Here is a 27500-nt window from a genome sequence, read left to right on the forward strand (position 1 = left end):
TTGCAGACACTGTTGCGTTATTATTTCTTCATATAATTAGTCGAAAGTGCAGAAAATGAGCGCAATGGATCCAGTTAATTCTCTCAAACTACCAATAAGCAGATTTGCAACTTGTGGCTGAAGAAAAACAAACATCCCCTCAGATAAGTCGGTTGAATTAATTTCTTGGTGAGGGATTTTAACTTGTCTGCCAGTTTTAAACCACCTTCTTTAAAACATCCCTATGACAAACCCTACTTCTGGATCAGAGAACGTGTCAGTACTTGTGAGTTAAGGCTCTGACATGGGTCCTGACCCAGGTCCAACCAAATAAATAAGACGGCTTGTATTGTTAACTACTTGATGATTGATTTTTAAAATAATAAACTCGAGACAATAAGACTTTTCTAACTTATTCTTATCCAGATGACTCTACGGAGCCGTTTAATTAAACACGGTTTCCCTTGTCTGACTCCCCGAAAGGCAGAAGTAGGCACTTTTACTAAAGGAAAGTAAAACCATCTCAAAATTTATGATTTATAAATTCTCCATTCTTCTTATGCAGTTTACTAGTCATGTTGTAAAACTGTGAAGATCTTGTTACTGCATAGTAAACTATGGGCAAATGAGTCTGATTTGAGTCCAAGTTCAGTGTAGAGAAGCCTGAATCTCAATGCTATTTTTTGGTCGATGATGACTTCAATCATTGCTCGGCACTGCCGCCCCTCCTCTTCAGGCAGCAGGCTAGTCTGAGGCTCTGCGACACGCCCATTGCCCAAAGCGCGACGTTACAGTAAACAGAGACTCTGCCATGGCACGCGCGTGGGCGTGGAACACAGGACTCGGATCATCTCCAATGAGGAGGTGAGAAAGTGACATCACTCTCAATTAACCAATGAAAAAAGAGACCGAGTTAAACGGCCTACTGTGATGTCATCCGTCAAAGCAAATACAGGAAGAGGTCATTTTTATTGTTTTTATTTCCTGGATTGAATTGTTGGAAGAGAAGACGAAGGTTTGACAGTTCATTTACTTTATTTATGCGTGACAGAACAGTATAATGGAATGCTCTTTAGAATGATTTAGGTTAAATCACTTAAAAAGTAATTTAGAAACAGAATATGATAGGAAAAATTGTGTCGTGTTTCGTATTTAGTCTAATTGATCACTTGTAATTTTGTTGCGTTATTATTTTGTAAACAGAAATAGTCATAAATAACAATAGTAAATTGTAAGTTTCATAAATATTCTCAAGTAAAACATGAGGCTAATGTGAAAAGGTTAGTATTCGTTTTGCTGTTGTATACAGAACCGAACGGTAGGCCTCTGTTTACTGGCAGGGTTCGTCCACGAGCTTAGTTTTAAACATTTAAATGGAAGATGAAGTCAGATTACTTGTATTCTACCGCGCTGTTATTTCCTAATGTATTTTTTGTTAATTTTGCCAAGAAGATCTTCAGCATGTCTGAGGTATAGCTAATTCGCCTATACATTTTTATTTCATTCTACTTTCTTAAGTGTTAAAAAGTCAAAAACGTGAATTGTAGCTTCATGTGCAGTTTCTCGATGCAGACTACTACAGCAGTACTAGTATAGGAGAAATGCACTCTGGAGGATTGATAGTCGTCCCACTCTTGAAATTAATTCCACATCAGATTGCTTAACACTAAGGACATAAAACAAGAAGTTAATCTCTGGATACAATTTAACAGTTAATGATCTTTTTGACATTGTACTCTAAAAATGTGCAACACGTTTCTGAAAGGTGATATCAAAAAATATTTTATTGAAAATCTAGTATTTTATTTTTCCTTAGGTTTTATTTAGTGTATTTGCATTTTCTCTGGTCATATTGATTAAGACTTTATACACAATTACATAATAGTGACTGTAACAAAAACAATAATACATTTAATTTGTAATTCACATATAATTACTGTAAATCTTAATGCTCACTGAAAAAAAAAGTTAAGAAACTTTAAAAGTGCTAAAAAGTAAAAAAAAAGTAAGTTACAGCATTCATATGCTTCTCTCCAAAGAGACATTGCTCACATTATTCAATTTGTTTTGTTTTTTTCTATTCAGGTTGAGATTGTTACCCTTGAGGATTGTAAAGGTTCTCCAACATGACGCACTGGTTTCACAGAAATCCTTTGAAGGCCACAGCTCCTGTCTCTTTTAGCTTCTATGGTGTGGCTGCCAGTCCTGCAGCAAATAAAATATGCAAGTAAGCACCTTTCTTGATGGGCAACATTTCTCCTCATTTCCATTCTTCTGGATACCAGGTTCAGTTCACATAGATATTGCCTCTTGTGTTGACTGTAACAGCTCTATTTTCAAATTTTATTTTATTTTGTGTTCGCATTCTCTCTGGAAATAGCAAAACAACATTCGGACCTTGTACTATGTACTGATCCATGTACTCTACAGTGTGGTGAAAAAGTACATGCACTCTCTAAGATTTTATTGTTTAACATATTTGTAATATAGACATATTTGACCTTCACCTAGTCCTCACCCATTCCTAATAGTAGATCACTCACAAATTACTCACAAACCTTTACTTTGTCAATGTTTTTTTTTTAAATCTGCAAACATCCAATATCTTTGTGTGAAAAAGTAAGTAAGTTCTACCATCTCAATTAAGGGGGTATGTAGAATCAAATGTGATTATCAGGAAGTAGTTCCACCTGTCTGTAAAATCAGAAACTTTGTCAATTTGGCATCATGTCCAGATCAAAAGACATCTGTGACGGTCTTAGGGAAGGGATTGTGGCTGCTTATCAGTCTGAGAAGGGTTGCAAAGCCATTTCCAAACACAATGAAGTCCTTCATTCCATGCAAAGAAAGAGAAAATTCCAGACCCAGTTTACCCAGGAGTGGCCGTCCTATCAAATTCTCTCCAAGATCTGACCTTATAATGTTCCTAGAAGTCTCAAAGATCCATGAGTCCATCAGCAGGAAAAGATTGAATAAGAATGGCTTCCTTGGAAGGATAGCCAGGATAAAACCATGTCTCTCCAAGAAGAACATTGCTGGACGGTTTAAGTTTGCAAAACCACACTTGAATGATAAACAAGATTTCTGGAATATGTGCTCCAGACCAATGAGTCAAAAATGGAGTTGTATGGCCATAATGCAAAACGTAGTTTGGCAAAAACAACACAGCCTTTGTCCAGATAAAACCCATACCAACTGTCTAGCATGGCGGTGTTGGTGGGGTGGGCTGGTCGGCTTTGCATGGTTTGGATCTGTTTTACTGTCACAGGACCTGGACTCCCTGCTGTCGTTGAATATACCATGAATTCCATGCTGTACTGAGGTATTCTAGAGGAAAATGAGACCATCTGTCTGACAGATAAAGCTGAACTGAAAGTGGATCATGCAACAGGACAATGATCCGAAACACATAAGCACATCTATGGCATAATGGCTCAAAAAGAAGAAATTCAGGATTTTGGACTGACACAGTCAAAGTCCAGATCTGTACCCCACAGAGATGCTGTGGCAGGACCTAAAGGGCAAAGGTAAAACAGTTCTGTAAGGAAGAGGGGGACAGACTTCCCATCAGGGCAGTGTGAGAGACTAATCAACTTTTACCAGAAATATTTAATTCAAGCTTTTGCTGCTAAAGTAGAGTGTCACAAGTTTTTTAATTAAGGGGTGCACTAGCTAATCACACAAATACATTGAATGCTGGCAAATAATGACATAGTATACATTTTGTGTGTTATTTGTCAAATGAAGTTTTATCTGTTGTGAGAGAACTAAGGTGAGGTGAAGGTCAAATATGTCTAAATGTAAAACCATAAGATTTTAAGGGGATATTCTTAACTTTTTCACCACACTGTACATGAGGCTGCATTCAAAGTGATATTATCTATGATAATTTATTGTGCTTTACCTTTCATCAGTGACTTGAAGGCAGCAAGGGCTCGACTTCTCGAAATGTTTACAGATCCCACATGCAATCCTGAAATAATGAAAAACGCTACTGATTCTTACTTCTCCCTTCTGCAAGGTTAGTACTGTCTTAGTGCAAAACTTTTCACTTTGTTTGGCTTAGAAAAAGAAATAAACAACCATGTTCTACTAACAGTATTCACCCATGTGTAGCCAAAAATGAAAAACAGATTCAAGTAACACTACAAATTCTCTGTTGTTAATTTTGTATCATACAAAGAGCTATAGCCTTCTTCTCCCTTTTCCCATTTTCTTTAAATTAAAAGGTGTTTTTTTGAGTATATTAATAATCATAGATTTACAAAATATTATCCCCCCTCAATTTATTCTGTCAAAGGTGTATGTACAGTAATAATTTACTAAATTGATATAGGGACTACAGATAGAATGTGTACTGAGGAAAGTGAAGTGAATGTGAATATGGACTATAAAAGCATTAAATAGTACATTAAAGGTGTAATTTATTATTGGATTGTAACCTATGATTTACAATCTACAATTTACAGAATGTATGATATTCATTTTGTTATTATACTGTCTTGTTTGATGTTCTGCAGGTTTCATAGTGTCTTTAGATGGTACTACACAAGAAAACAAAATGCGATTTATTCAGAACTTCAAATGGACTGACACTTTGCAAGGAAACACTCCAAGGTAATAGTTTAAAATTTAAAGATATATATGCCCTAACTTTCAATTTGTCAAGGCAAAATCAGGGTTATGCACTAAAGCGATTGCCAGGATTGATCAGAATAAGTATTCTGTTTCAAACGTTTCTGTTTTGTATTGTTTATTTTCAAAATTAACTTGTATAACAAATGGAAATACTGTTTATGAACAAACAATGTTAGAATTTAGTAGGCAGAAATTCTGGTATTCAGTTCTGAATAAAATGTTTGTCATTACTATTCTTTAACACTTGAATGAATATGTTTGTTCTTCCTTATTCATAAAAGAAAAAATAAGTATAGACATGGAAGGGTAATACATGCATAGTTCTCAGGGGTGTTTGAAATATGAATTATCAACAATTTTGAAGCAGATGGAAAAACTGCAGTTGTTTAGTTAAGATGAAAATGTTTTATTATGCAATATACTGTGTGGCATGCATGAGACTCTTTTACTGAAATAAGCCAATCATTTTATACCTTTGGCTAAAGAAATAAAATTCTGTTGTTGTCCCACATCTATTCTTTTCAGTGCCCAGCAGGATGCTGTGTTTGAACTTGTCTCAATGACGTTTAATGTGGGACTCTGGTACTCCAAATTTGCTTCTAGATTGGCTGGGAAAGAAAAGTAAGTACTGCAGAAATGTCCTAGACATGAGGTGCGGTCATATCAGGACTGACTTTACTAACTCAGCAGTTGAAGGTGGTTTTCCATTGACATGAGAAACAACTCACAAAACGTGGAATTTCAGTACATCCATTCATTATCAGGCTGATTTTTTTCAATTCAGGGTCACAGGGGGCCCAGAGCCTGTCTCTGCAATCAAAGGGCACAACAAGGCAGGATACACCCTCAGACGCTAGCCCATCACGCACAGTCACAAACATGCAAATACTCACACCAGGGCCAGTTTTTTTTGCAGAAACCAAGTAATCTGCCAGTATGTCTTTGGACTGTGGTGCCCAGAGGAAACCCAAGTGAATATGGGGATAATATTCAAAATCTATGCAGATAGCACCCCAGGAATTGAACCCAGTGCCCCAGTGCTGGGAGGCAGCATTGCTAACCACTGCACCGCCATGTGGCTCACTTGACACTAAATGTTATTTCTTAAAAATTCTTTAAGATGTGTTAACTGGTTTTCAAGGGAAAGGTTGATTTAGCCAGCAGCCATATCACCCTGCAACTCACAACTGGCAACCCACTGAAGCTAAGCAGGTGTGAGCCTGGTCAGTACCTGTATGGGACTAAGGTTGCTGCTGGAAGAGGTGTTAGTGGGGCCAGCAGGGGTCGCTCACCCTGCGGTCTATGTGGGTCCTAATGCCCCAGTATAGTGACGGGGACACTAAACTGTAAAAAAAACAGGCGCCGTCCTTCGGATGAGACATAAAACCGAGGTCCTGACTCTGTGGTCATTAAAAATGCCAGGGCGTTTCTCGGAAAGAGTAGGGGTGTAACCCCGGCATCCTGGCCAAATTTCCCATTGGCCCTTTCCAATCATGGCCTCCTAATAATCCCCCTCTATGAACTGGCTACATTTCTCTGCTCTCCTCCCCACTGAGTGGAGTGTCCAGAAGAGTGCTATATAAGTGTAAGCAATTATTATTATTATTATTATTATTATTATTATTATTATTATTATTATGAAGGGAGTAAAAACCAGGACAGATTAACACATTTTTGAAAGTCAAGATTTTGTGCCTACTTTTTATTGTTGTTTACTGAGAATGTGCATTTTATACAATTTTACACACTTCTCCAGGGTCACTTAATATCTAACAGAATGATGGAAGCAGAAGTTCTGTAACTTTGAAAGTTTACACTTCTATTTCCAAATGTGCATTATTTGTAACTCCTTTATCACTCTGGCAATTACCAACTGGAAGTCCCAGAACGTAGAAGTGCAAGAACTCTGTAAAGCAGCAGCAGTGTTTGGAAAATCCGGTGTGTCAATGAGAGCTCTCTGTTCTCCAGCTGACACATGACTTGTGTTGTACCAGTTTAGGAATTTTAAGATGCAGATGTGTGAGAGGAGTGTGTGACTAGACTTCATGTTTTGTGGAATTTGTATTTCTGTAGTTTAGCTACATCTGTGTTTGCAGCAGGAAGTCGAACTTGCCTGCAGCTTGTATCTTACAGATTTTGTGGTCATTTTTGTCATTTCATTTAGCAAAATAAATTAACTCAGTAGTAGGAGTAAAGCCCAATTTTTTTTATTCCAGCATAACAGAAACTGAAGCAAAAGAGGTTCACAAAAGCCTGAGAATTGCGGCAGGAATTTTCAAACATCTAAAGGTGATATAAACTTTTTTTTCTGCATTTGTAAGGTCATGTTTTTTTCTTATACAGTACAGCTTAAATAATTTGGTAATTCCTGGAAATTGATTCAAACTAAAATGTGCAAAGTTGTTTTGGTCTTTTGAAATGCTGAAATCAAAATGGCACATTACCTCTACTGCACCAATTTAAGAAACAGAATGTCTGACTGTTTTTGTTTTCCACATATTTGTTAAAAGACACAAGATGCTGACACACTCGGATACAATTTAGCATGTGTAATACCTTTTGAGTGTGCCAGCCTGGTGCTTCACAGTAAAGCATATACTCTACTAACTGAATTGCTTACCTTATTTCTTATGAACTAACTTATTTTGTGATTGGTCTCCATTTTTTACAGAAACTATAGTATTAGAGAGTGGGCAGTAATAAAGTAGATGAATAATTGTCCCATAGTTGTCCCACAAATATTGATTTATAATGTGAATTATATCTTGCAGCTGGAATGTACATAATTATGTTAATTGCAGTGACTCAGCATTGCAGTCAAGCCTATGTAGTTATATGACCCTTTCTTAAAATCACACAATAGAAAATAATTGTTTCATTAGCATTATAAGGTGTGGAGTTATTTCAGCTACATTTCAGAAGGAACACCTTTCCCTCACGCATATTTATTACTTATTTCATAGGATGCCCACATTCCACGTCTTATTACTCCAGCAGAAAAAGGTCGAGATCTGGAACTTCGAGTTATTGACACTTACATTATCCAATGCCAGGCAGAAGCACAAGAAGGTAAATTAAGCCTTCTTTCTGTTTTAGAAGAAAAGGGTGTTACTATTGGTTTGATGTTGTTTTCTTCAGTGTTTCCTACTCTTCCTGAATTTCCTTTGAGATGTAGGATAGAACATTAATGTGTTGCTTTAGAATTAAAACATGTTACGTGATACAATGTGTTGCTTTCCAAACCAATTTCCAAGTCATTGCAAGAAGAACAACAACTTTTCTCTCTGTAATTCATCACCTACAAGTTATTTTGATTTAACTAAGCATACTACATCATCATGGATACTGTAAAAATACCAATTAGTTGCAATTAGTTACTTCATAAGGTGAGGTCTTTATAACAGTGTCTGTTAGCATTCTTTTTTCTTTTCCCTTTCCTTCCCCAAAAGTGACCATTGCCAGGGCCATTGAACTGAAACACAATGCCAGTCTGATAGGTGCTTTGGCATTTGAAACTGCCAATTTCTACAAGAAGGCTGGTGAGTTGTTTTTTTTCCTGTAACTTAGACAATTTTGTGGTTCTTTTCATTTTGCCTGTACACTGGCCTGTTGTCCCATAGTCAAAGGTCCATTTTTATTGACCCATAGTTTGCGCAACATTGAGAACTGAACATTACACTCAAACTGTATATATTAAGACGTCTAACATATTTAGTAAATAAAGTGTACATGATGCATGCTCCTAAATTACTTCTATAGCATCATGTACAAGTTATGTTTATAGTGTCACAGCATTCTGATTATGGTTGTCATTTCCATGTAACTGCAGATCACACTCTGAACTCGCTGGAGCCAGACTACACCAGCAAATGGAGGAAGTACTTTCAGCTCAAGCAGGCCTTCTACATGGCCTATGTAAGCCAAATTCAAAGTTCATGGAGTGTTACGTACCTTATCTCAGCTGCAACTTATTTGTATAATATGTTAAAATCTGTGTTAGACTTGTCACTTTTATTTTCCTGGGGCAGATCAATTACATGGTCTTTCATTATTTTTTCCCATACTCTTCAACTTAAGATGAAGGTGATCCTACACTGAAATATTGATGTGTCTTGACCAGACTGGACATACAGTACCTCTGTGACTGCCTTTTCTTTCTGTAGCTACTGTTTTGCAGTTCTCACATTTTGCAACAGCTTTAACTGCCATTATGTACCATGCACGCTAATGAACTTAATCCGTAAAGGGGCTGTTTTCTCATCATTGGATTAGAATGAGTTGGTGCACAAAACTAAATTTTTGAATAAACCTTGTGTGCTAACTTCATCAAATGGCTGTAGTAAAAACATTTTAACTAATCAAACCTTTTCCCCCAGATGTTTGATTTCGGCTGATTTTGGTATTGCTTCTTCTGAAGAGACACTCATGGTTCATTTTTCCTTGTATTATAACAGTAACTAAAGATTTGGATTCATAATAACTGTAATGACATATTTTACCCAGGCTTACTGCTATAATGGGCCGATGCTTCTAGCAAGTGACAAGTGTGGAGAAGCAGTCAGATCTCTTCGAGAAGCCGAAAAGTGTAAGCATGCTTTTCCAGTCTAAAACCATTTTAACTTTAGGGTTCGCAATTGCATGCTTCCTGCCTGGAACCATTTCCTGTTGTTCAGCATAAAGATGCTGTCCAGTGTTTTTTAATATGCTTTTCTTTTGTGAACGTCTGTAGTACAGTAGCACATTGAAATAACGGTTAGTCAGGTGATTTATTAGTGTCTGCTGAAAAACCACCAAGGCAAGTCTTTAGTTCTAGATATCATCTCCACACTTCAGTTAGATGCATCTCCTTTTACTTTTTCTAAAACTTTGTGAATCCCATTGGTGGGTCCATATTCTTGTCATTATTCTCATGTTTGTGTAAGTCTTAAAAAAAGATGGTAGATTAAATGAATACCAAAATACATACAATGTATTTGGATTATTTAATACAATGATCCAACAGTAATTATCTTTGTGCGAACAAGTCACAGAAGTTTAATAAGTTTGCATGAACGTTTAAATTCAGTAACTGGTGACACGTCTTGAGCAGCCATGACTTCAATTGCAGTTACAGTTTCATGTTTGATCAGTCTCTTGCATTGGCTTTTAGGAATTTAGGCTCATTCATCTTTACAGAGCTGCCTCAATGTGGTGACATTTGCATGATCAGCTTGCTTCAGGTCTGAAATGCAAAATGTCTTCTTCAGTCATTCTGTCGTACGTCCGCTTTGTATGTTTAAGATCGTTGCCTGGCTGCGTGACCCACTTCATCTCAGTTTCGGACGATAAAATAATAGCCTGAAATTCTCCTCCAAAATGTGCTGACATAACACTGAGTTGTCAACGATGACAAGCCGTCTGGATCCTGAGGCAGCAAAGCAGCCTCAAACCATGATACTCCCACCACCATGCTTGACAGTCAGAATGAGCTATTTCTGTTGGCAGGCAGTGCAGAGGCAGTGTTTGTTTTTTGCCTCAGAAAATCTTTCTCATTGTGGCTGAAAAAGTTCAAGTTGTTACCCAGCTATTTTAACCACCTCATTGCTATTACCCACTTAACTATGCCAAGTACAGATTTGCTTATTATTTCACATTCAAAAATAATTGTACATCCTTCATACACGATTCCATCTCCAAAAACATTGAACTGGTAAATACTGTATAACTATTTACATTTAATTTATGAATTATATAAATTTATGTTTGTTAACCTAACGGGTAAATAAATAATCTTTTAGTTATTTTAAACAAAAAGACTGTTTTCAGTTAAACAATAATGGGGGTTCACAGACTTTTTCTCACACTGTAGTTTTTGGAAGTCAAGATATTTATTTTTTGAATGTCTTAATATTTCTATTTCCCTTTTAGATTATACAAAAGCAGAGTCTTTATGTAAAGAGTACCGCCAAACCAAGGGGCCAGGAAGCACGGCTAAGCCTTCAGAACAGCTGTTCTTCACAAAACTAGGAGGTTTGATTAAAAACACGCTGGAAAAATGTGAAAGAGAAAATGGTTTCATGTGAGTATGTAAACCACCTTTTGAGCTGTAGGGGTAACCTCTGATGTCTCAATACAAATAACAAAAACAGACATGATGTTTGATAGACTGTTTTAAACAAAACTGTTTTAAAAATTATTGATGTGTTAAATAATGTGACAGTGAAACATGAACCAGAGAGCACAAGTGGAAACTAAATAACGAGAACAGAAAGCACTTCTTTACCCAGAGGGTTGTGGGAGTATGGAACAAGCTACCCAGCCATGTGTTTGAAGCTGATACCCTGGTTTCTCTCAGGAAACATCTTGAAGTGGTCCTTGGATTCACTTAACTACTTAAAAGGCTAAATAAGCCTAATGGCCTCCTCTCGTTTGTAACCTTTATGTTGTTACATTGTATTACATGTACATGTGTATGCAGTAGTGTGTGTGTATATATATATGAATCATAATATCTGGTGTATGTGGTAAATGTTGTTTTCTGTTTTTTTTTTCAAAACTGTATATTTTAGCACAGTTATATTTTTCATGCATTTTAATGATAACATGCTGCGGTCTTGGTGTGGAATATGAGCCTTGATGTTGTGTCTTTTTATTATAATATGTTTGCATCCTAGATATTTCCAGAAAGTACCCCAGGACCCTCCAGATTTGGAACTGAAGGCCAGCTATGGACTTGTTGAGCCCATTGCCTTTGAATTTCCATCTGTCAGTCCTCAGTGTACACCTGAGGTTTACGCTACATTTGACCTGACTAAAAACCATAAAGATGACAAGGTATTAATTCCCTTTTCTGTCCTGCTTTCCTGAAAAAATCAGCTAAAATCTGTTTTAGTTCAGTTCTACAGACATTTATACAGCAAGCAAATTATTCTTTGCCAAGGAATGCTTTGAAAGTCCTGTACTTAGGTAACTTTGTACATAATTTATCAGAAGCAGGAATTTATCCCAACCAAATAAATGATTTAATTAAGATCTGTCAACAGGTAGATAGAATTTTAACATTGTTAATAATGTTAGTAATGTTTTACTGAATAGCACATTAGAGAAAATAGAATGAGATGATTTTCAGTGGTATATAAAATACTTCAAAAATGGAGCAGTAGTGGTCTTTTCATGAAGCAGAAATAAGGCCAACATATATACTGTATAACAAGAATTGTAAAAAATAAGACAGTACATGTGTTCTTAAAATTGTTTTGCAGGCAAAACCTAAACAAGAGGAAGAAGTTAAGCCAATGAAAGAACCAGATCTTAAGACACAAAAGGACACAGGCTGCAGTATTTCCTAAGAGCAGAGAAGATCTGCCATATCATCATGATAAAATAGTGCAAGAGAGGAGCACATGGATATATCCTGTGGCGTTAATATAGAAAATGTTTTCTCAGATTTTCCTTTTTTAATGGCAGTCTGTGGTTCTTGCTTACAACTAAGTTGGTTTCCTTATAAGAAGCACAATTTCTGCATTACTAGGTGTATGGACATAATCATCTGTTGTCACAGAATAACCTGCAGTAAAAAACTTGGACAGTGGTTATTGAATTTAAACTACAAATTAACCCATTTGTGAAGATTAACTTAATTAGGTGAATCACCAGGTTAAGTGCAAAGGATACAGTGCACTGTGGTACGTTGTATACTCATAATCAAATTAAAACTAAATTACATTGAATTTAAATTGGAGAAATTTGAGGGCAGTCAGGAAAAATGGAATCAGCTGATGTTACATAGTACATTTTAATAAACAATAATCATTGTGTAATGATTTTGTGTTGTTCATAACAAAATAATTTTAGGAGTTGTACATTTGTTGAAATGTTGTTTCTGCATTTTTGTACATTTGTTCTACTGCTGTTTTCTCACTAATGTATTATAGCCTTTTAGCATATACAGTATGGCCTTCATGCAAAAACTTATTTAATCTGTCTATATGCACTTGTATTGTTTTCAAAACATTTAAATGATTTATTTGAGAAGTATAAAAAATATTGACATCCTTGTAAATATTATATTTGTTGTTGTCTTAGCACAGTCCAATTCAGAGACTTTTTGTGGTAAAAAAAAAGATTTATTAAGTTATCTGGGATGTTTAAGAAACAATCAACCATTAAAACCATTCAACATTGTCTTCAGCCTATGGCTGCTTGATATGTAGTCTTAGCAGTTGTTTGGAGTTTGTGTCCATACTGCATGTTGGTGCCCTAAGGTGAGGATCCCACACCAGAATCTGATCTCTGAAATAAATCCACCACAATCCTGATTTATTTGAGTTAAAAAGAGGGGCGAAAACTGGAAATGTTTTGGCCTGTCTTCAGTTTAAAGCTTCATTTTTTTTTTTTGCAAGTGAGCCATACAACTTAATTTTGCATAGTAAAAGTAACCGACCAATATGTTATCATTCATCATATTAAACATTTGATTCACCAGCATTTATTCTTCAGTAATCTTCTCATTTCTTTACAGTACCGTATCATCCAGTGACATTGTATCTGGCATTTTAAAAGAATTATTGTGTGATTGCTCTGATCTTGTAATTGATCTGATTAATTCTACAGTCTAATTAGTGCTTTATTAGGATTGAATGTTTTTTTTTCCTTTAATAGTAAATATTAATTAAATTGCTTTTGTTCTGTAATCATGGGAGAAGCAAATGTCCTCAGAAACTCAATATGCAGGTAGTCGTAGCCATGTTCTTCAACATAAAGGGTAACTCTTTGCTGACAGCACCATTCTAAAGTACCCAGTTCCCAAACATTTTGTTTGGTTGCACACAAAGAAAGGAACATTTTGTTAGAAACATGTTAGGGTATTTAGTAAGAATACATGAAAGCTTACAGTTGTCAGAGATGCATCATATCTTCTGTTATGTTAAACCCTTTTTTGTTTATCAATTTAATGATGCTGTTCACTAAAATTAAAGGGGAATGTTCCTATGTTTTTAAAAGGAACACAGACTGAATGAGTGTAGTTGAAATTTACCAACATTTCAAAGCCAAAACAAAAACTGTTGTGGCAGAGCAAAAAATGCATAAATATGCAAACTAATTCTGAATAAAATATGTGCTGTTATTAAAGTACACTTGTAAATGTAGGTGATAATGCTGAGTCTATAATCCTTTGCTTGTGGACTTTGTAACCACGATTTACAAACAAGGTGCAAGCTGGTGTAGTGAAATACTTCCATTTTGTTATCTATTGACACTTTTAACTACTCTGCCAAAGAGCATTAGACAATGTAAATAGAATTTAAAATATATTATATCCTTTTCTGACTTGTGCAATGTTTTGTTTGTAAGAGTTATGCATTACCACTTTGATCTTGTTTTTTTTTCCTGAAAGAATCCAGACCTTTTTGTGACTTGGTCAGAAAAACACCACAAAACTGTATTGGCATAATACTCAAATAAAATGACAAACCTAAATGGCTATTTTTGTTTTTGCCTGCTTTATGACAAAACCTGTACAAAAAAATTAAACTTATCAAAATTGTGCCATAATCAAGACTATAAGCCACTATAATCAAGCCACTGGAAAAATCCATTTTAATGTCTTCAGTACAGTATTGTCTAATTACCCTCTTCTTTTGTTGACTACTATCAACCTTTTAGGTCTGAATTACAATTTATGTCATGTTCTGTCTGTGTTTGCATGGAATTCTGCTGGGTGAATCACCCAGCAGTTGATTCTGCTATCAGTGATTCTGATTTTCTGGGAAAATGGACCCTGGGGCGATTGTGCATGTTTGTGTCTGTGTGTACCCTGCGACGGATTGCCGCTCTGCCCCATGTATCCTTCCTATGCTCTATGCCCTACATTGCAAAATTGAGTCCATTTGCTTTTTCTCAAAGTTTGGGAAGAGTGATCAATGAAGTGATCAATGAAAGGAAAGTTTAATACTGTGCTTCGATGGCTCAGAACCGTTCACAGCTTGTTTTGTGAGATATTCATTATGAGATATTCATCATTTATCTCATTCTTAATTGTGCTAAGGTAAATTTCTAAACTATATGATACAATACAGTTATTTCAGAGGGCAATTTGACATGTACAGTATTGCTTAGCGTTGGAGAGTGCAAACAGGCTAAAAAATAAAAGATTACCATTTTCAGCAAACATGCTATGAATGCCCTTTAAAAATGAAATAAGTTTGTTTGACAGAGTGTTTGCAGATTTATTTTAATGGGGTTCAATATTCTTTAGTTTAATCTTTTTAAATGCATTCAAGTAAATGACAAGCAATTACATTTTAACATTTGTGTTCTTGGGAGAGAAAGATGTACACTAGAGAAAGGCTGCGAAGAAAGCTTATTAAAACACTTTTAGGTCTGCAGCCTTGAAACTATACACAATGATAAAAAAGCTGAAGCCTTGAGAATGGAACTTTAGTAACAGACACAATGAAAAGCAGCAAATCTCTTTAAACTGTAAAACTGCAAAATCTACCATATAAAAATGTAAACAGCCCCATGGATCACGTAACTTGATCTGAAGCAGGATATCTAATTCCGGCATATCAGTCGTCTGGCATTCAGTTTCCACTTTCTTTCTCTTTGCTGTGCCTAGAGGCAATGCAGGATTTGGGTGCAGCAGAGCAGGCTTAAGCTACAGACTGGAAAGTAAACGGGTCTTCAGAGAAATAAAATGAATGAGGAGCTCAGAAATGTAAGTATTCTACATTTTATCAAAGAATACTTTAACCTGTAGATATACACGGAGTGAAAAGGAGGAGCTCGATACAAATTGTAATTTACAGTACAAAAGAGCTCAAGGATGGTGTCCAGTTTCTAACCATGCAGCAGTATACTGAAGTGTTTTTTTCCTTTCAAGACATTGATAAAAATAATGTTGCAAATTGTCATTTTTATCTAATTTTCCAAAACTCCTTTGATGGTGAATGCAAGGTGTTTGCAATTCTTTCATTGCCTGAAAGACTTGTTGAATTCCTTTTCTAATAAAGGCACTTCAGATGTCTGCTTTGCCTGTCTATAAAATAGACTTATCTGCAATTTTAAAAAGATTAAATTCTCAGGACTAATAAGAATAATTTTGAGTACTGTACCATTAGTCTTTAATTGTTTTATGTCTTTAGGGGTGTCATCTTTATTTTTATTTTAATAAATGTAATAAAAATATAATAAACACTTGAAGACTTTATTTTTCTACGATAGAATTACCAGCAGTGTGGCTACCTTTCAAATAAAAATGTTAAACTGCACAAACACCGTATCATGAGCACAACCGAGACTTTAAATAAAGCTGAGGTCCCACCTTCTGCAAACAAATGAAAAGCAAACTTGAATGGGATCTGATGGAAACTGCTTTCAGTACAATGTAAAATTCAGTGTTTTTAGTTGCTCTTATATTTTTTTCAAGTTCCACCAGTGTTACAGGTGCAACTTATCACTCTTCCTAAATGTAATTTCTGTCCTAAAACACAGCTATGCCATCAAACATTTTCTAGGAATCCAAACCCTAACCCTAGCTAGGTTTAGATTGGTTAGGGTTCAGATTTTCGTCAAAGAATGAATGCAACCTTCCACTCATTTGAGTGAAACATATAACTCAGGGCATCAAAGTATTAGTTTGAAAAGCCTAAGCAACCTTGCCAAACCAAAGAAAATGTATCAACTATGGTACAATTTTATTTTTTGATAAGTATTATGTTATTGGAAATGTCATGTTGAATGGTGTTCTCAATGAGCATGGTTTCAGGTTTTAACAGGTTAAGAGGCAGGAATACCTGATAAATTTTACTTGTATCTGTTAAAATGCCAGTGCATTCAATCCCATATGCAAGAGTTTGAAAAGTATATCCACTTTCTTCCAAACATTTGCTATTAGGGCAATTAAGTCAACATTCCCATTTAGGGCAATGCAGTGTATTGAGCCATGTATGCAAGAAAAGAAAAGTGAAGATAACATTGAAATATCACTTTTCCTAAATTTAATTTTCTTTCCTAAAAAACAGGAATGTCATGCATGTCATCAAATGTTCTCTACATTTTCTAGGAATCCTAACCCTAGCTAAGGTTTTGGGTAGTTTAGGGTTAGGGTTCAGATCTTTTGAGTGAAACATATAACTCAGGACATCAAAGTATTAGTTTGAAAAGTCTAAGCAATCTTGCCATGACATGTTGAATGGTGTTCTCAATGAGCAGGGTTTCAGGGTTAAATAGGTAAAGTGATGATAATGATGAAATATATTGCATTTCATACATAAGTATATGTATCATATACCGAGTGACAGAAATTTGGTTCCAAAAGTCATTTACATTCTAACTATCTCTCAATGCACATTCTTCAGATTGTGTCATATGAAGAATATTTTTAAAAGAAGAGGTTATATTGAGGGGTGGTATCCCATTTAGACCTGCTGCCTTACAGCTCTTGGGCCCAGGGGTCAGTTATAGACCTGGGCACCGTTTCTGTGGAGTTCACACGTTCCAGCCATGTTTGTGTGGGTTTTGAACAGTTGCTTCCATTTCCTCCCCAAAGACATGTCTTTGGATTGTGGGAGGAAAACAGAGCACCTGGAGAAAACGCGCACAACCATGGGGAGACTGGTATCATAACACAAGCCAACACAATCTTTCATCACTCAGCCTTTGGTAGTTCTTCCCTTTACATTTTTAATAAGAGTTTATGTCTAAGGATGTCACCCAACGGACATATCTGGATGGAACACATGTGTCCAAGCAGCAGGAGCCAAAGAGGATTATCCACTTTGCTAGTGGAGAAACCTTGGAAGAGGAGAGCAGTGATGATGAAGATCAGAGTGTGCCCCATGTTAAGCTATTCAAGGTCCCAGTGGACACAGTAAGTACAAGCTCCAGTATATGGTTCTAAGGTATTAAAATACACTTTCCTCAGACTCAGAGTGAATGCTTGCCTAGCCTCTTACCGGACTCTGCAGCTGGCCTTCTTTTTTTAATTCTGCATCATGTTATAGCAGTTGCTCAATAAGACCTTTCTGTACTTTTAAATCCATTAAGCTGAGGCTGCACAACTTTCCAAATGTACAATTTTGAAATCATCCTCAATTTTGTAAATGAAATATCTGATTGCTTATGGTCAAACTTCTCCATCTTTGGGAAACAGTAGAACAACTTTCGAGTATCATTTTAGTCTGTTTGCCTTTTTTATGGTATCCCTCAGAACTGTTACAGTTATCTTTTCAGGCCCTGCTGTCATGGAAGGCATATGCTGGGTTTCTGTGGATGCAGGTTGTTAAGAAGTCCTTGTTTAGTAAGTACTGAAAGAAGCAACATGCTTTAGCTCATCAAAGAATCAAGTATCCATCCAGCCATTCCCTAACTGCTTCTTCTAGTTTAGGATGTCCTGGCAAGTAACTGGTGCAAGGTACTGTAGTTTACACCCTAGCTGGGATGCCAGCCCATCGCAAGGCACACACAGAGACAGACACAGACTCACACCAGCAGTATGTTTTTGGACTGTGGGAGGAAACCAGAGCACGTGGAGGAAAAACAGGTGAACACAGGAAGAACATACAAACTCCACACAGATGCTGTAGCACTCCAAGTCTGCGACTGAACCCAGAGTCCCAGTGCTCTGAGGTAACAATTCTAGCCAATGCACCACCGTATTGCCTAGAGCTGAGAATATTACATCAAAATCTCTGTAGGAACTTACTCTACAGTTAAATATTTGAGTGTGTACTGCTTTTGTGATAAATACTACAATGTAATTGCTGTGAATAAGACAGGCAAATCATTTTGGTTGCATTTCAATAAATAGGAACTAACATCTTGTACCATGCGATGTCTCAACAATTTTTTTTTCCCCATTCAGCCTGTGATTTTCTTGGGGGGAAACTGGCAAATCTGTTGGGACTTAATACTGCAAAATACCAGTACGCAGTAGATGAGTATCTCCGGAACAAAAATGAGGTTTGTATTCAAGAAAAAAAGGAGTTCTGGGATTTTACGCAGCTTCCAAAATGAGTCATTATGTTGTACGTGTCTGTCGTATGACATACAGCACACTGTTGTGCAGAAAAGTATGCAAATAGCACCAGGAAATTTTTCAACAGCACAGGTCCATTGGGCATGTCAGAAAAAAGTCTCAAAGAGAGCAAAGGATTAAACTGTAGGAGATTTGGGGGTTGGAAACCTAACATCATGGTAATACGGACCCACCTAACGTAGGTTGTAGAGACACTGGAAAACTATTGGTTTGGAAGCTCTCTAAAATCTAAGTGTCAACATCACAGAATTTAGAAAAAGAGGCAAAATAGAGGAATAAAATGCTACATTCACAATTTATAGTTATGGTTTATATTTCCTAACCCTCTACAAATATTTAAGCCACCATTAAAGGTTTTTAAGAAGAATTTCATGGCCCAGTCTGATCTAGTATCATACTGTACCTGTTGTATAAATGCCATTGCATTTGTAGAGACGCTCCACAATACATATGCCTTTTCATTATTTTTTAAATGAACTGAAATAATTCAACTTTGGACAGAATTGTATCATACAATTTGAGGTAATCTGATTATTTATGTACAGCAGATAAGTGTTGACAACACCTGTGTTCTTCTGTATAAGTGTTACACAGGCTGTAAACTGTTATTGAATTCTATTGCTTACCTCAGTTTCTGGGAAAAAGTAATTAATATGCATATGCATAAACATATACTTATATTCACCCATCTATATTGTTCATACAGCCCACAGCTCTGATAGATTCACATTCTAATACATAATTTCCATTGTTTTAAAACCAGTACTTTGTATGTGCTGCATATTTTTTCTATATACTGTACTGTATTTAAACCTTTCAAAGAAAAATGATGGTTGCATACTTAAATACAGTTTAGTAGATAAGTTATAATAGATGTATCTATATGTATTATGTAGATGTACAAGACTTCTAGACATCATATACAGGTATTGTACGGCAACATTGTATATCTGGAACTTGTCACTGTATAAAAACAATTCATGAAATGTGTACAGTACAATATCTCTGTTATAAAAGAATTGAAACTTCATATCAGTATTACATTTTACAAAATATAAATGCAAAAAAAATAATTTGTCAGTCACTGTTACTTGTTCAATCATCATGTATCAAAATAAAAAATAAGCAAAGGTAGATTTTAAGTGAGTAAAGTTGGATCAATTTGCTGTTCTCTAGGTTAGATTAACCAAATTACCTCCTGTCATTTTAAAATATAATTTTATCAAGTAATCTTTTTCTGTAATCTTTTTTATGGTTTTAAATTCTGACATATGCATACTCTTTAGTATCTCATTAATCCTACTTTTGATTTTTTGAAAACGTTCTCTAACGTGTGGTGTCGAACCATATTAAATTCCCAGCATTCAGAAGACAAAGATGTTGAAGAAATTCCAATGAAGCAGATGACAGATAAGCAAGATCTTTCCCTGCGAAACACAGAGTATGGAGCTATAAACATGACAGGCATGGCTCTACAGTCATCTCCATGCAGCACTGTACCCAACAGTCACCATGGGACAGCTGGGACTCACAACACCGGCTACATAGAAGATGAAAGATAATCTGCTTCTTTTGTATCAAATTTTTTGTACACAATTGCTCAAAATTCTGAAATACAACAGCACTGGAAAATCAATTATGAAAAACATTAAACATTTTGGGGTATTTCAATATACACTAGATATATTTTAGACTGCAAAACTTTAAGAATTATGTGTGAATGTGAATCATCAGCACAATATATTTCTTAAAATGTGTTTTAGAAGTATAACTGCTAGACTATTCCAAACAGTATATTTTCAGAAGTAAAGAATAGCTTGTTGCTTTTTATGTCAGCATTTATTTTAATCTGAACTGTCTGGCCCTATGGCTATATAATGTGTTGTTTAGCTGAATTCACAAAGAGTTCACAAAGCCTGTATACCAAAGTGTTATTTACTGAACTGGTCTGTGATAATGTGGACTTTTTTTCTTGTTTCTTGGAACACAATAACATGCCTTTACTACAGGACGTCAATATTTTTTCTCTCTTACATCAATACATTTTAATTTATGTGCACAAATCTCTCTAGAATAATTATTGAACACTTTATTAGTAATATTTCAACCATAATTGAAGTACTAACATATTCCTGCTATGTTGCTTGTGCTATTTTTTGCAATATCATATTTATGTAAATACATCCACCCATTTTCTAACTGCTTAATCCAATGCAGGGTCACAATCAAAGACACAAGGCAAGGGATACACCCTGAACACAAACTCAGCACAGATAGCACCCCAGTTCCAGAACTAAATCTAGGGTACCTGCACTGCAAGGCAGCAGTCCTAACCAGCATGCCACCCTATTTATGTAAATGGTCAATGGTCACTGCTCAGCAGATTTTTTTAGTGAGAAGAGAATGTTTTTAATAAACCTCACTCATTCTAAAATATTTTATCCTATTTAAAATGTAATACACTAAAACAAGTGTAGACATATCTCTGTCTGCCTGTCTGTTTGCATAGATATCACTTTCATCCCTTTATTTTTTTCTTTCCTGAACTTTTCCCCTTTAGCAATGAGTTACCTAGTGTGACAAGATGTCTCGTTAACAAACAACAAGCAATGTACTGTGTTGTTTGTTTTGAAAGGTTTATCAGCTATACCAACATCTGTGACATTTGTGTTAAATATTTAGACCTGTAGATTCTACTGTATAGGATGATAATGTAGAGCATCAAATACTGTTTCAGGAGAGCAAGCTATGGTAGAGTACTAAAACACTATTCATATATGACAAACATCTGACAAACTGAACTACAGTATGTGCTGCATATATTGCACCCAAGCACACAAAATACACAGTTTGAATCTGAACTGGAATTAATCAATGGATCAGAAAGAATTAGGCATTTACTGTATGTCAATTCATCACTTTCATCACATGCAGTAGGTAGTGTAAGGAAGCAAAAAAAAGACTTTCAAAATGCTTGGATATGAAATTCAAAAAGTAGTATTTAAATAAGTTAAAGAAAAGTTCAAATGATGTTATGCATTAGTTTGAGCTTGCTAGCTGGGAAAAGAAGCCTGCAACACACCTCCTATGCGCCTCCAATAGAATCTTGAAGTAAAGACTGGATGAGATTCTTAAAATATTCAATTACAAGCAGCCAGCTGAGAAACATTGGTAGGATACTGCAGCTAGCTGGTTAGCATATGGGTGTATTACAGATTTATGTGTGGAGTTTACATGTTGTTCCATGTTTGTGTGGATTTTCACAGGTAATAAGTCTCCTCCAACTTTCTAACAATATGCTAGTGAGGTTAATTTGTGTGTCTAAATTGTAAGTGTGAGATCTGTGTGTGACAGAGAGATGGACTGGCATGCTGTTTAGATATAGCCCCTAAACTGCTGTTTGCTTCTGGGAAAGGCTAACACTTACTAGGAATAACTGGCTTTCTCTTAATGGATAGATGATATGTAAATTACATATTTAAAAAGTTACCCAAATGCTTTAAATATGTAATTACTATTTGATGAGTTATGGGTAATTTCGAAAAAAAACACTTGACCGGGGCTTTCAAGAAAAAAAGGTTCTTCCTTCAATTCGTATATATATTCTCCGCAAGGTGGCAGTGCTGTTGTTTGCTACCTTGACCGTAAAGCAATTATGCTGTAGCAAACTGTTTTGTGGCGGTGCTGTTTTCGAATGTATTAATTTCTTTTTGAATATCTTGATTCGTTTCCAATTTTTTTATGTTTTGCATTTCAGAGCTACTGTATAATACAGCACTCAATATACTGTAAAAAAGACGATTCGTGCGATTGAGATTAGCCTTTCCACTAATAACAACGGCAGTACAAACCAATTTCGCTTCCGTAAAGAACGTTCTTATTAAGATTATTGATAGAAAGCTGCTATAAATATTTTTAAGCACAACAAAAGTAAAATTAGTCCGACGAGGATGGGATTCGAACCCACGCGTGCAGAGCACAATGGATTAGCAGTCCATCGCCTTAACCACTCGGCCACCTCGTCAGCTGATAGCTATGCACTGCACGTCTACTATTTTAAAATTCTACATAACTATGCTATAAAGTATACTATATTTCAAATTAATAGTCATTCGAAACATTCTGCATTACAGAAAATTTCCAACATTTGTAAAGGCATATATTTGTAATGTATGTGGAAGAGTGTGACGAATACAAGGTTTCTATGTACAATGTAGATAACCCCTCCTTTCCATAGGCAAATACAACATACACATTTTCCATATTTGCAAAAAAAGTATACTCTTGTAATTCGTAGAAAGATTATTTTTTATTAACCAGACCCTAAAGTACCAGCATCAACCGAGGGACAAAAAAAAATATTTCAGATTAGGTTTGCCTGTTTCGTGCTACTCGCGGGTTTTGTTCCAGTCGAGATCGCAGTTATCTGAACTTTTATTCGTAAGCTGTTTATAAGAACCTTTTTAGGTTTTTCACATGCTGGGAAGTTGGTGTTTTTAAGTAAAAGTTTATAATTACGTTTCCCTTCAACAGTTAAAAGAAATGTGTTACATTCATTATTGAAGACAACATTTAAATGCATCCTTCTTGCTGTAGCTCATTAAGGGTAACTAAAACTGAACTAAAACACAACACAGGAGAGTCCCACTTTCCCCCAACGAGCGCTCATGGTGGATGTGCACAATATGTATGATACCACCTCTGTTTTTTTGCCAGCACTTGCTGCAAAAATATGATATAAAAATATTACGGGTTTTATCACGTGGAAATTTTTTTTATTCTTATTTGAGAGTGGAAACAATAAGATAATTAATTTCCTACCGAATAATAATAGGAACAGAACTTCAAACACCTGCGGGTGAACTGAGAAGAGTACTAGACCGACGATTACTTTTTTCACTGTTGAATTAAAAGCTTTGACGAATTGTATGTCAAAGTGAACAGTGTAAGAAAAAGGTTCTTCTTCGTGATATAAATAATATATAGTATAGTTTATGTGTACTTGTTTGCGTTAACTATTGTTTCTAGACTGATTTGTTGCCTCTAACCTAAATGTTTCACCTACATTATTACGCTTAACATTCACTATAACCGTCCTCCACTGATTCTTTGTATCAAACGCCAATTTATCGATTGTAAACCCTGCCTAATTTATTTAATGTCAGTTTGCCTTGAAAATGGTTACTTTAATTTGTATACTATATACTGTAACGCAATGCGAACCCCGAAGCGTTACAATACTTAGGACATACAAAGACAATACCACAGGATTTTCACAATAAGGACATATTGCCACAGTAGATAAGAATCTATAGTGTAGTCATAGTACAAAATCCAATGGTACTTATCCCGAAGTATACAAACCGCCAGTACTATCTTTACAATATAATCCCAAATAAAAAAATAAAAAAATACATTGTCATAACCTTCAATTCAGTTCAAGGTGTATTATCCTCTGGGGGAAATTTATTTTACTGTACAGTCCAAACAACTAGGAACACAAACATTACCAACTGAGAAGATGGTACAATACTTTTACTATTATAATCTTTAGAGGAAAAACCGTTCTTATATTCCTATCAACATTTTGGTATACATAAATATGTATTTTCAGTTAGATATACCTGGACTTTTTGCTAGTAGTAGAAACTGGGGAAATAATACTTTTTTTCAGATTTAAACACATAAGATCTCCTAATACTCGAGGATATTTAAATCCATACGTTTTTCTTCGTTGCTTCTTTCTTTAAACAGTGCTTAACAACGAATAAATTACTAATAAGTAGCTTGTTTTTCAGGGAGTTGGGGATGCTTTAGTATTACAATGCTCTTGCACGTATCGAGATTCTGCTGAACGGTGACTAAACCTGCGTAGGCTTCGCCCCTCCCTGCTGTTGTCTGGGTCGCTGACGCTATATCCGCGAGGCCCTGGTTACTGCAGCACTGCCTTGGACGCTGCAGGAGTTCACTTCCTGTTTGGTCTGCTTAGCAAACAGACAACAGGGAGACACTGACTGAGCGGCCGTGATTCATCCATGCAAGTTAATAGATGCAAGTAAGAGATTTTGTTTCATTTCGCTGTCTTATTTTGTAATACCGGAATCATGATTCTGCGAAATGAAAATTTCCTTTATAAAGCAATATGAGAGCTGATCAGCCCACTTGGATTTATAGTAGCTACCTCATACAGTATGTAGACGCTTGTATTGTACGCACAGTTTTTGTTAACTTTTTTCGTATCAGATTGAATGCATTATATAGATGTCGGTATCGGCGTAACTATTTTCAGACTTGAATTGCAATGCGCCTATTTTTTAAGGGTGGACGTTCGGTGTGTTGATAAATTGTGTTTGAAATATAAGACTTAATGTTATTTATCCACTTTGTTGTGTAATAAATTATACTTGGATAACGTTCAAATTAACCCTAACTTTTATATTTTAGGTCTACAGTAAAACGTAACAGTTGTTGTCAGGTGAAAATAACATTTATTCTTTCATGTACATGCTGCTTACGTTATGAAAAGACCTGTAGAAGTATTTTTACAAATGAAATACGAATGAAAGATCTGGCTTTGGTTCGGATTGGTGTTAAGGAATGGAATTCGTTCGCATTTAACAGTGCTTTTGGTATCGTGGCTACTATCACCATAGATAACTATACCATGCTTTACATGCTTGGACTTTAGTGGGTTATTGATTTATTACCTTGTCTACTCCCGTTTATATTCTGAATGCCTTTAGAAATCGTGGTTACCAGTAGGTGGCACTATTCCCTTTCGGCTGGAATTACGAGCCGAATGGCCTAGAACGGTGAGCGGGACACTGATGTACAGTAGGAAGGCAGTTAACTGTTTTTGGAGGACATCAGACTCTTCGGGTTTTTATTCTAACTTTTTAATTTGAGGCCAGTTAATTGCAACTCACTGATTTTTTTAAACCTCCTATCTTTAATTCTTGAACGTACACATGTATGTTCACTGCATGTAAAAATACAGTTTAACATGTATTCTGTAGTTTCTCTTGTAAAATTGGCCTAATCAATACTACATGCCTTTTCTTTATTAAAGAGAGATTATTTGTTGGAAAACCTTCTGAAGTGCAACACAGTTTTGAAATTTGCACAAGGAATGGTCAAGGTTTGTTACAATATATATTTAGAAGCATTTATTTAATCCAAAACATGGAAAGGCACACAATAGGTATGTAAGTAAATATTTACTTTTGTGGACCGCTGTTGTAAGACACATTTTTAATTGTTTTTATGTGAGGGACGTGAATGTTTTGTTTTCCTTTAGTGCTCCAGCTGGGAAGCAGAAACAGAAGACTGCTCTGGGTGCTTTTTTTCTTTCTAGCTTGCGGTCTTGTTGAGGCTTGCCTTAGTGATCAGCTTCAAAGCACACAGAGGAAGAATATTCACCTCATCCCCTTAGATTGTGTTCTCAGCTTCTGTTGCCAACAGCAACCTGATAGGTTGTTTATACCCTTTTAGCCTAATGCATGAAAGGATGTTTTGTATCTTGAGGAGGACACTTTGCTATACAGAAGTGTGCTACTTAGACTTTATTGTTTTGCAATCCTTTCTCTATTGATCTATGTACCATATTCATTTTTAAATGATCATTAATATATATTGTAAAAGTTTATGTTTTGTTGGAATCAAGTCAGGACATTGACTGGGCAACTCAAGGATGTTCACTTCTTGTTAAGATGCTATAGTGGAGCTTTGGCCTTGTGCTTTGGGTCATTGTCCTGCAGAAAATTGAGTTTTCATCCGATTTACATCAGGTCTTTCCTGATTAAGGTAGGCTTTAGAAGATTTACCTGTGCTTTGGTGCTTCCATTTTCCTTTTAATCTTGACAAGTTTCCCAGTCCATACCAATGAGAAGCAGAGCTATAACATAATTTTGCCACCACTATGCTTGACAGTAGGATTGGTGTTGACCGGGTGATGTGCCAGACACACTGCTTTGCATTTAGAATATATCTGTTTGTCTGCCTCCTTTTTTGTATGAATAGAGTTGATATAGACACATCAATTAATATTTAGACAAAATGTAAATCAAGCCATATTTCCTGTCTGTATAACAAGACAGTTATGTTTTTAATACATTTTCTGTCTTGTGTTTTGTAAGAGGAGAGGCCTGTGCCTTTGTGCTTGAAGAGGTAGTACAAAACTCTAGTTCAAGTATGTATTGCAGTGCCTGGTTCATTGTCATTATTTTTTTCTGAGAGGATAGGATTATGGAATGAAAGTGATGTTTATGATAAGGGATAAAATGCAGGTTTCTGAGCAGCAGAATAAACTACACAGAAGAGTCTTCTCTTTGCAGCTGATGAACAAATGTAAGAAAGGTGGTTTGCCCTTTACCTTTCTAAAGTTAGTGTTGTTTTTAGTATGTATGTGCTTTAGTCAGTATGTTTGTGCAGGTTAATAGCATGCAGACCTTTATTGCACTCACACCACACAGAAGAGGAAATAAAGCAAAATTCTTACTTAAACCTGCATAAACATACTGACTGAAGCACTAAAGAAAGGTACCACTCAGGTCTAAGGGTAAATATTCTAAAATATTCTAAACATACGGTAGATATCAAACATTATCATGGAAAATGTGGACATATCACGACACGTTTTTAGTATGAAACATTACACTTTTTGAAAGAAAACATTCCAAAGTTAGTATCGTATATAATTTCCCTGAGCATTAAGAATTATTCAGGTAGTGTTGAATGCATGGACCCGATCAGCCTCAAGAGACTCTCTACTGGTATGACTGCAGCCAGTGGTTGAAGATGCGTGGTTGCAGCTGTCTCTTGATGGCATTTGTAAATTAGTTCCACAGATGTTCTAGAGGATTTG

General features: G+C 35.8%; 3 protein-coding genes and 1 non-coding gene across 9 annotated transcripts in view; 3 read left to right on the forward strand and 1 right to left on the reverse strand.

The window, feature by feature from the left end:
* Nucleotides 1-887: 887 nt before the first annotated feature.
* brox (BRO1 domain and CAAX motif containing) lies at nucleotides 888-14080 on the forward strand. The gene is made up of 13 exons (XM_006625926.3): nucleotides 888-994; nucleotides 2065-2206; nucleotides 3894-4000; nucleotides 4500-4596; nucleotides 5143-5238; nucleotides 6834-6906; nucleotides 7581-7686; nucleotides 8067-8156; nucleotides 8447-8532; nucleotides 9121-9202; nucleotides 10525-10675; nucleotides 11271-11430; nucleotides 11859-14080. Exons 2-13 carry the CDS (start codon nucleotides 2106-2108, stop codon nucleotides 11943-11945), a joined length of 1236 nt encoding a protein of 411 aa, XP_006625989.2. The 5' UTR covers nucleotides 888-994; nucleotides 2065-2105; the 3' UTR covers nucleotides 11946-14080.
* An 85-nt stretch (nucleotides 14081-14165) lies between these two features.
* Nucleotides 14166-20310, forward strand: LOC102693667 (protein FAM177A1). Of its 2 annotated transcripts, none has more exons than XM_015350077.2 (5): nucleotides 14166-15316; nucleotides 17306-17470; nucleotides 17821-17899; nucleotides 18464-18561; nucleotides 19999-20310. In XM_015350077.2, the coding sequence occupies exons 1-5, from the start codon at nucleotides 15296-15298 to the stop codon at nucleotides 20197-20199; spliced, it is 564 nt and encodes a 187-aa protein (XP_015205563.2). In that variant the 5' UTR covers nucleotides 14166-15295; the 3' UTR covers nucleotides 20200-20310. The 2 variants fall into 2 exon arrangements, with proteins under 2 accessions (XP_015205563.2, XP_006626051.3); XM_006625988.3 differs by having other exon boundaries at nucleotides 17833-17899.
* Nucleotides 20311-22579: 2269 nt separating this feature from the next.
* On the reverse strand, nucleotides 22580-22661 carry trnas-gcu (transfer RNA serine (anticodon GCU)). Its single transcript has one exon. It is a non-coding gene; the product is annotated as a tRNA-Ser (tRNA).
* A 1939-nt stretch (nucleotides 22662-24600) lies between these two features.
* disp1 (dispatched homolog 1 (Drosophila)) overlaps nucleotides 24601-27500 on the forward strand; it is a 120300-nt gene continuing 117400 nt past the window's right edge. For all 5 annotated transcript variants that reach the window (XM_015350877.2, XM_015350930.2, XM_015350961.2 and 2 more), the window contains exon 1: nucleotides 24601-24692. The gene's annotated coding sequence lies outside the window, so the exon portion shown is untranslated. The remainder of the gene's footprint in view (nucleotides 24693-27500) is intronic.

The sequence above is a fragment of the Lepisosteus oculatus genome, chromosome 2 (assembly GCF_040954835.1).
Source record: "Lepisosteus oculatus isolate fLepOcu1 chromosome 2, fLepOcu1.hap2, whole genome shotgun sequence".
NCBI classification, from domain to species: domain Eukaryota; kingdom Metazoa; phylum Chordata; class Actinopteri; order Semionotiformes; family Lepisosteidae; genus Lepisosteus; species Lepisosteus oculatus.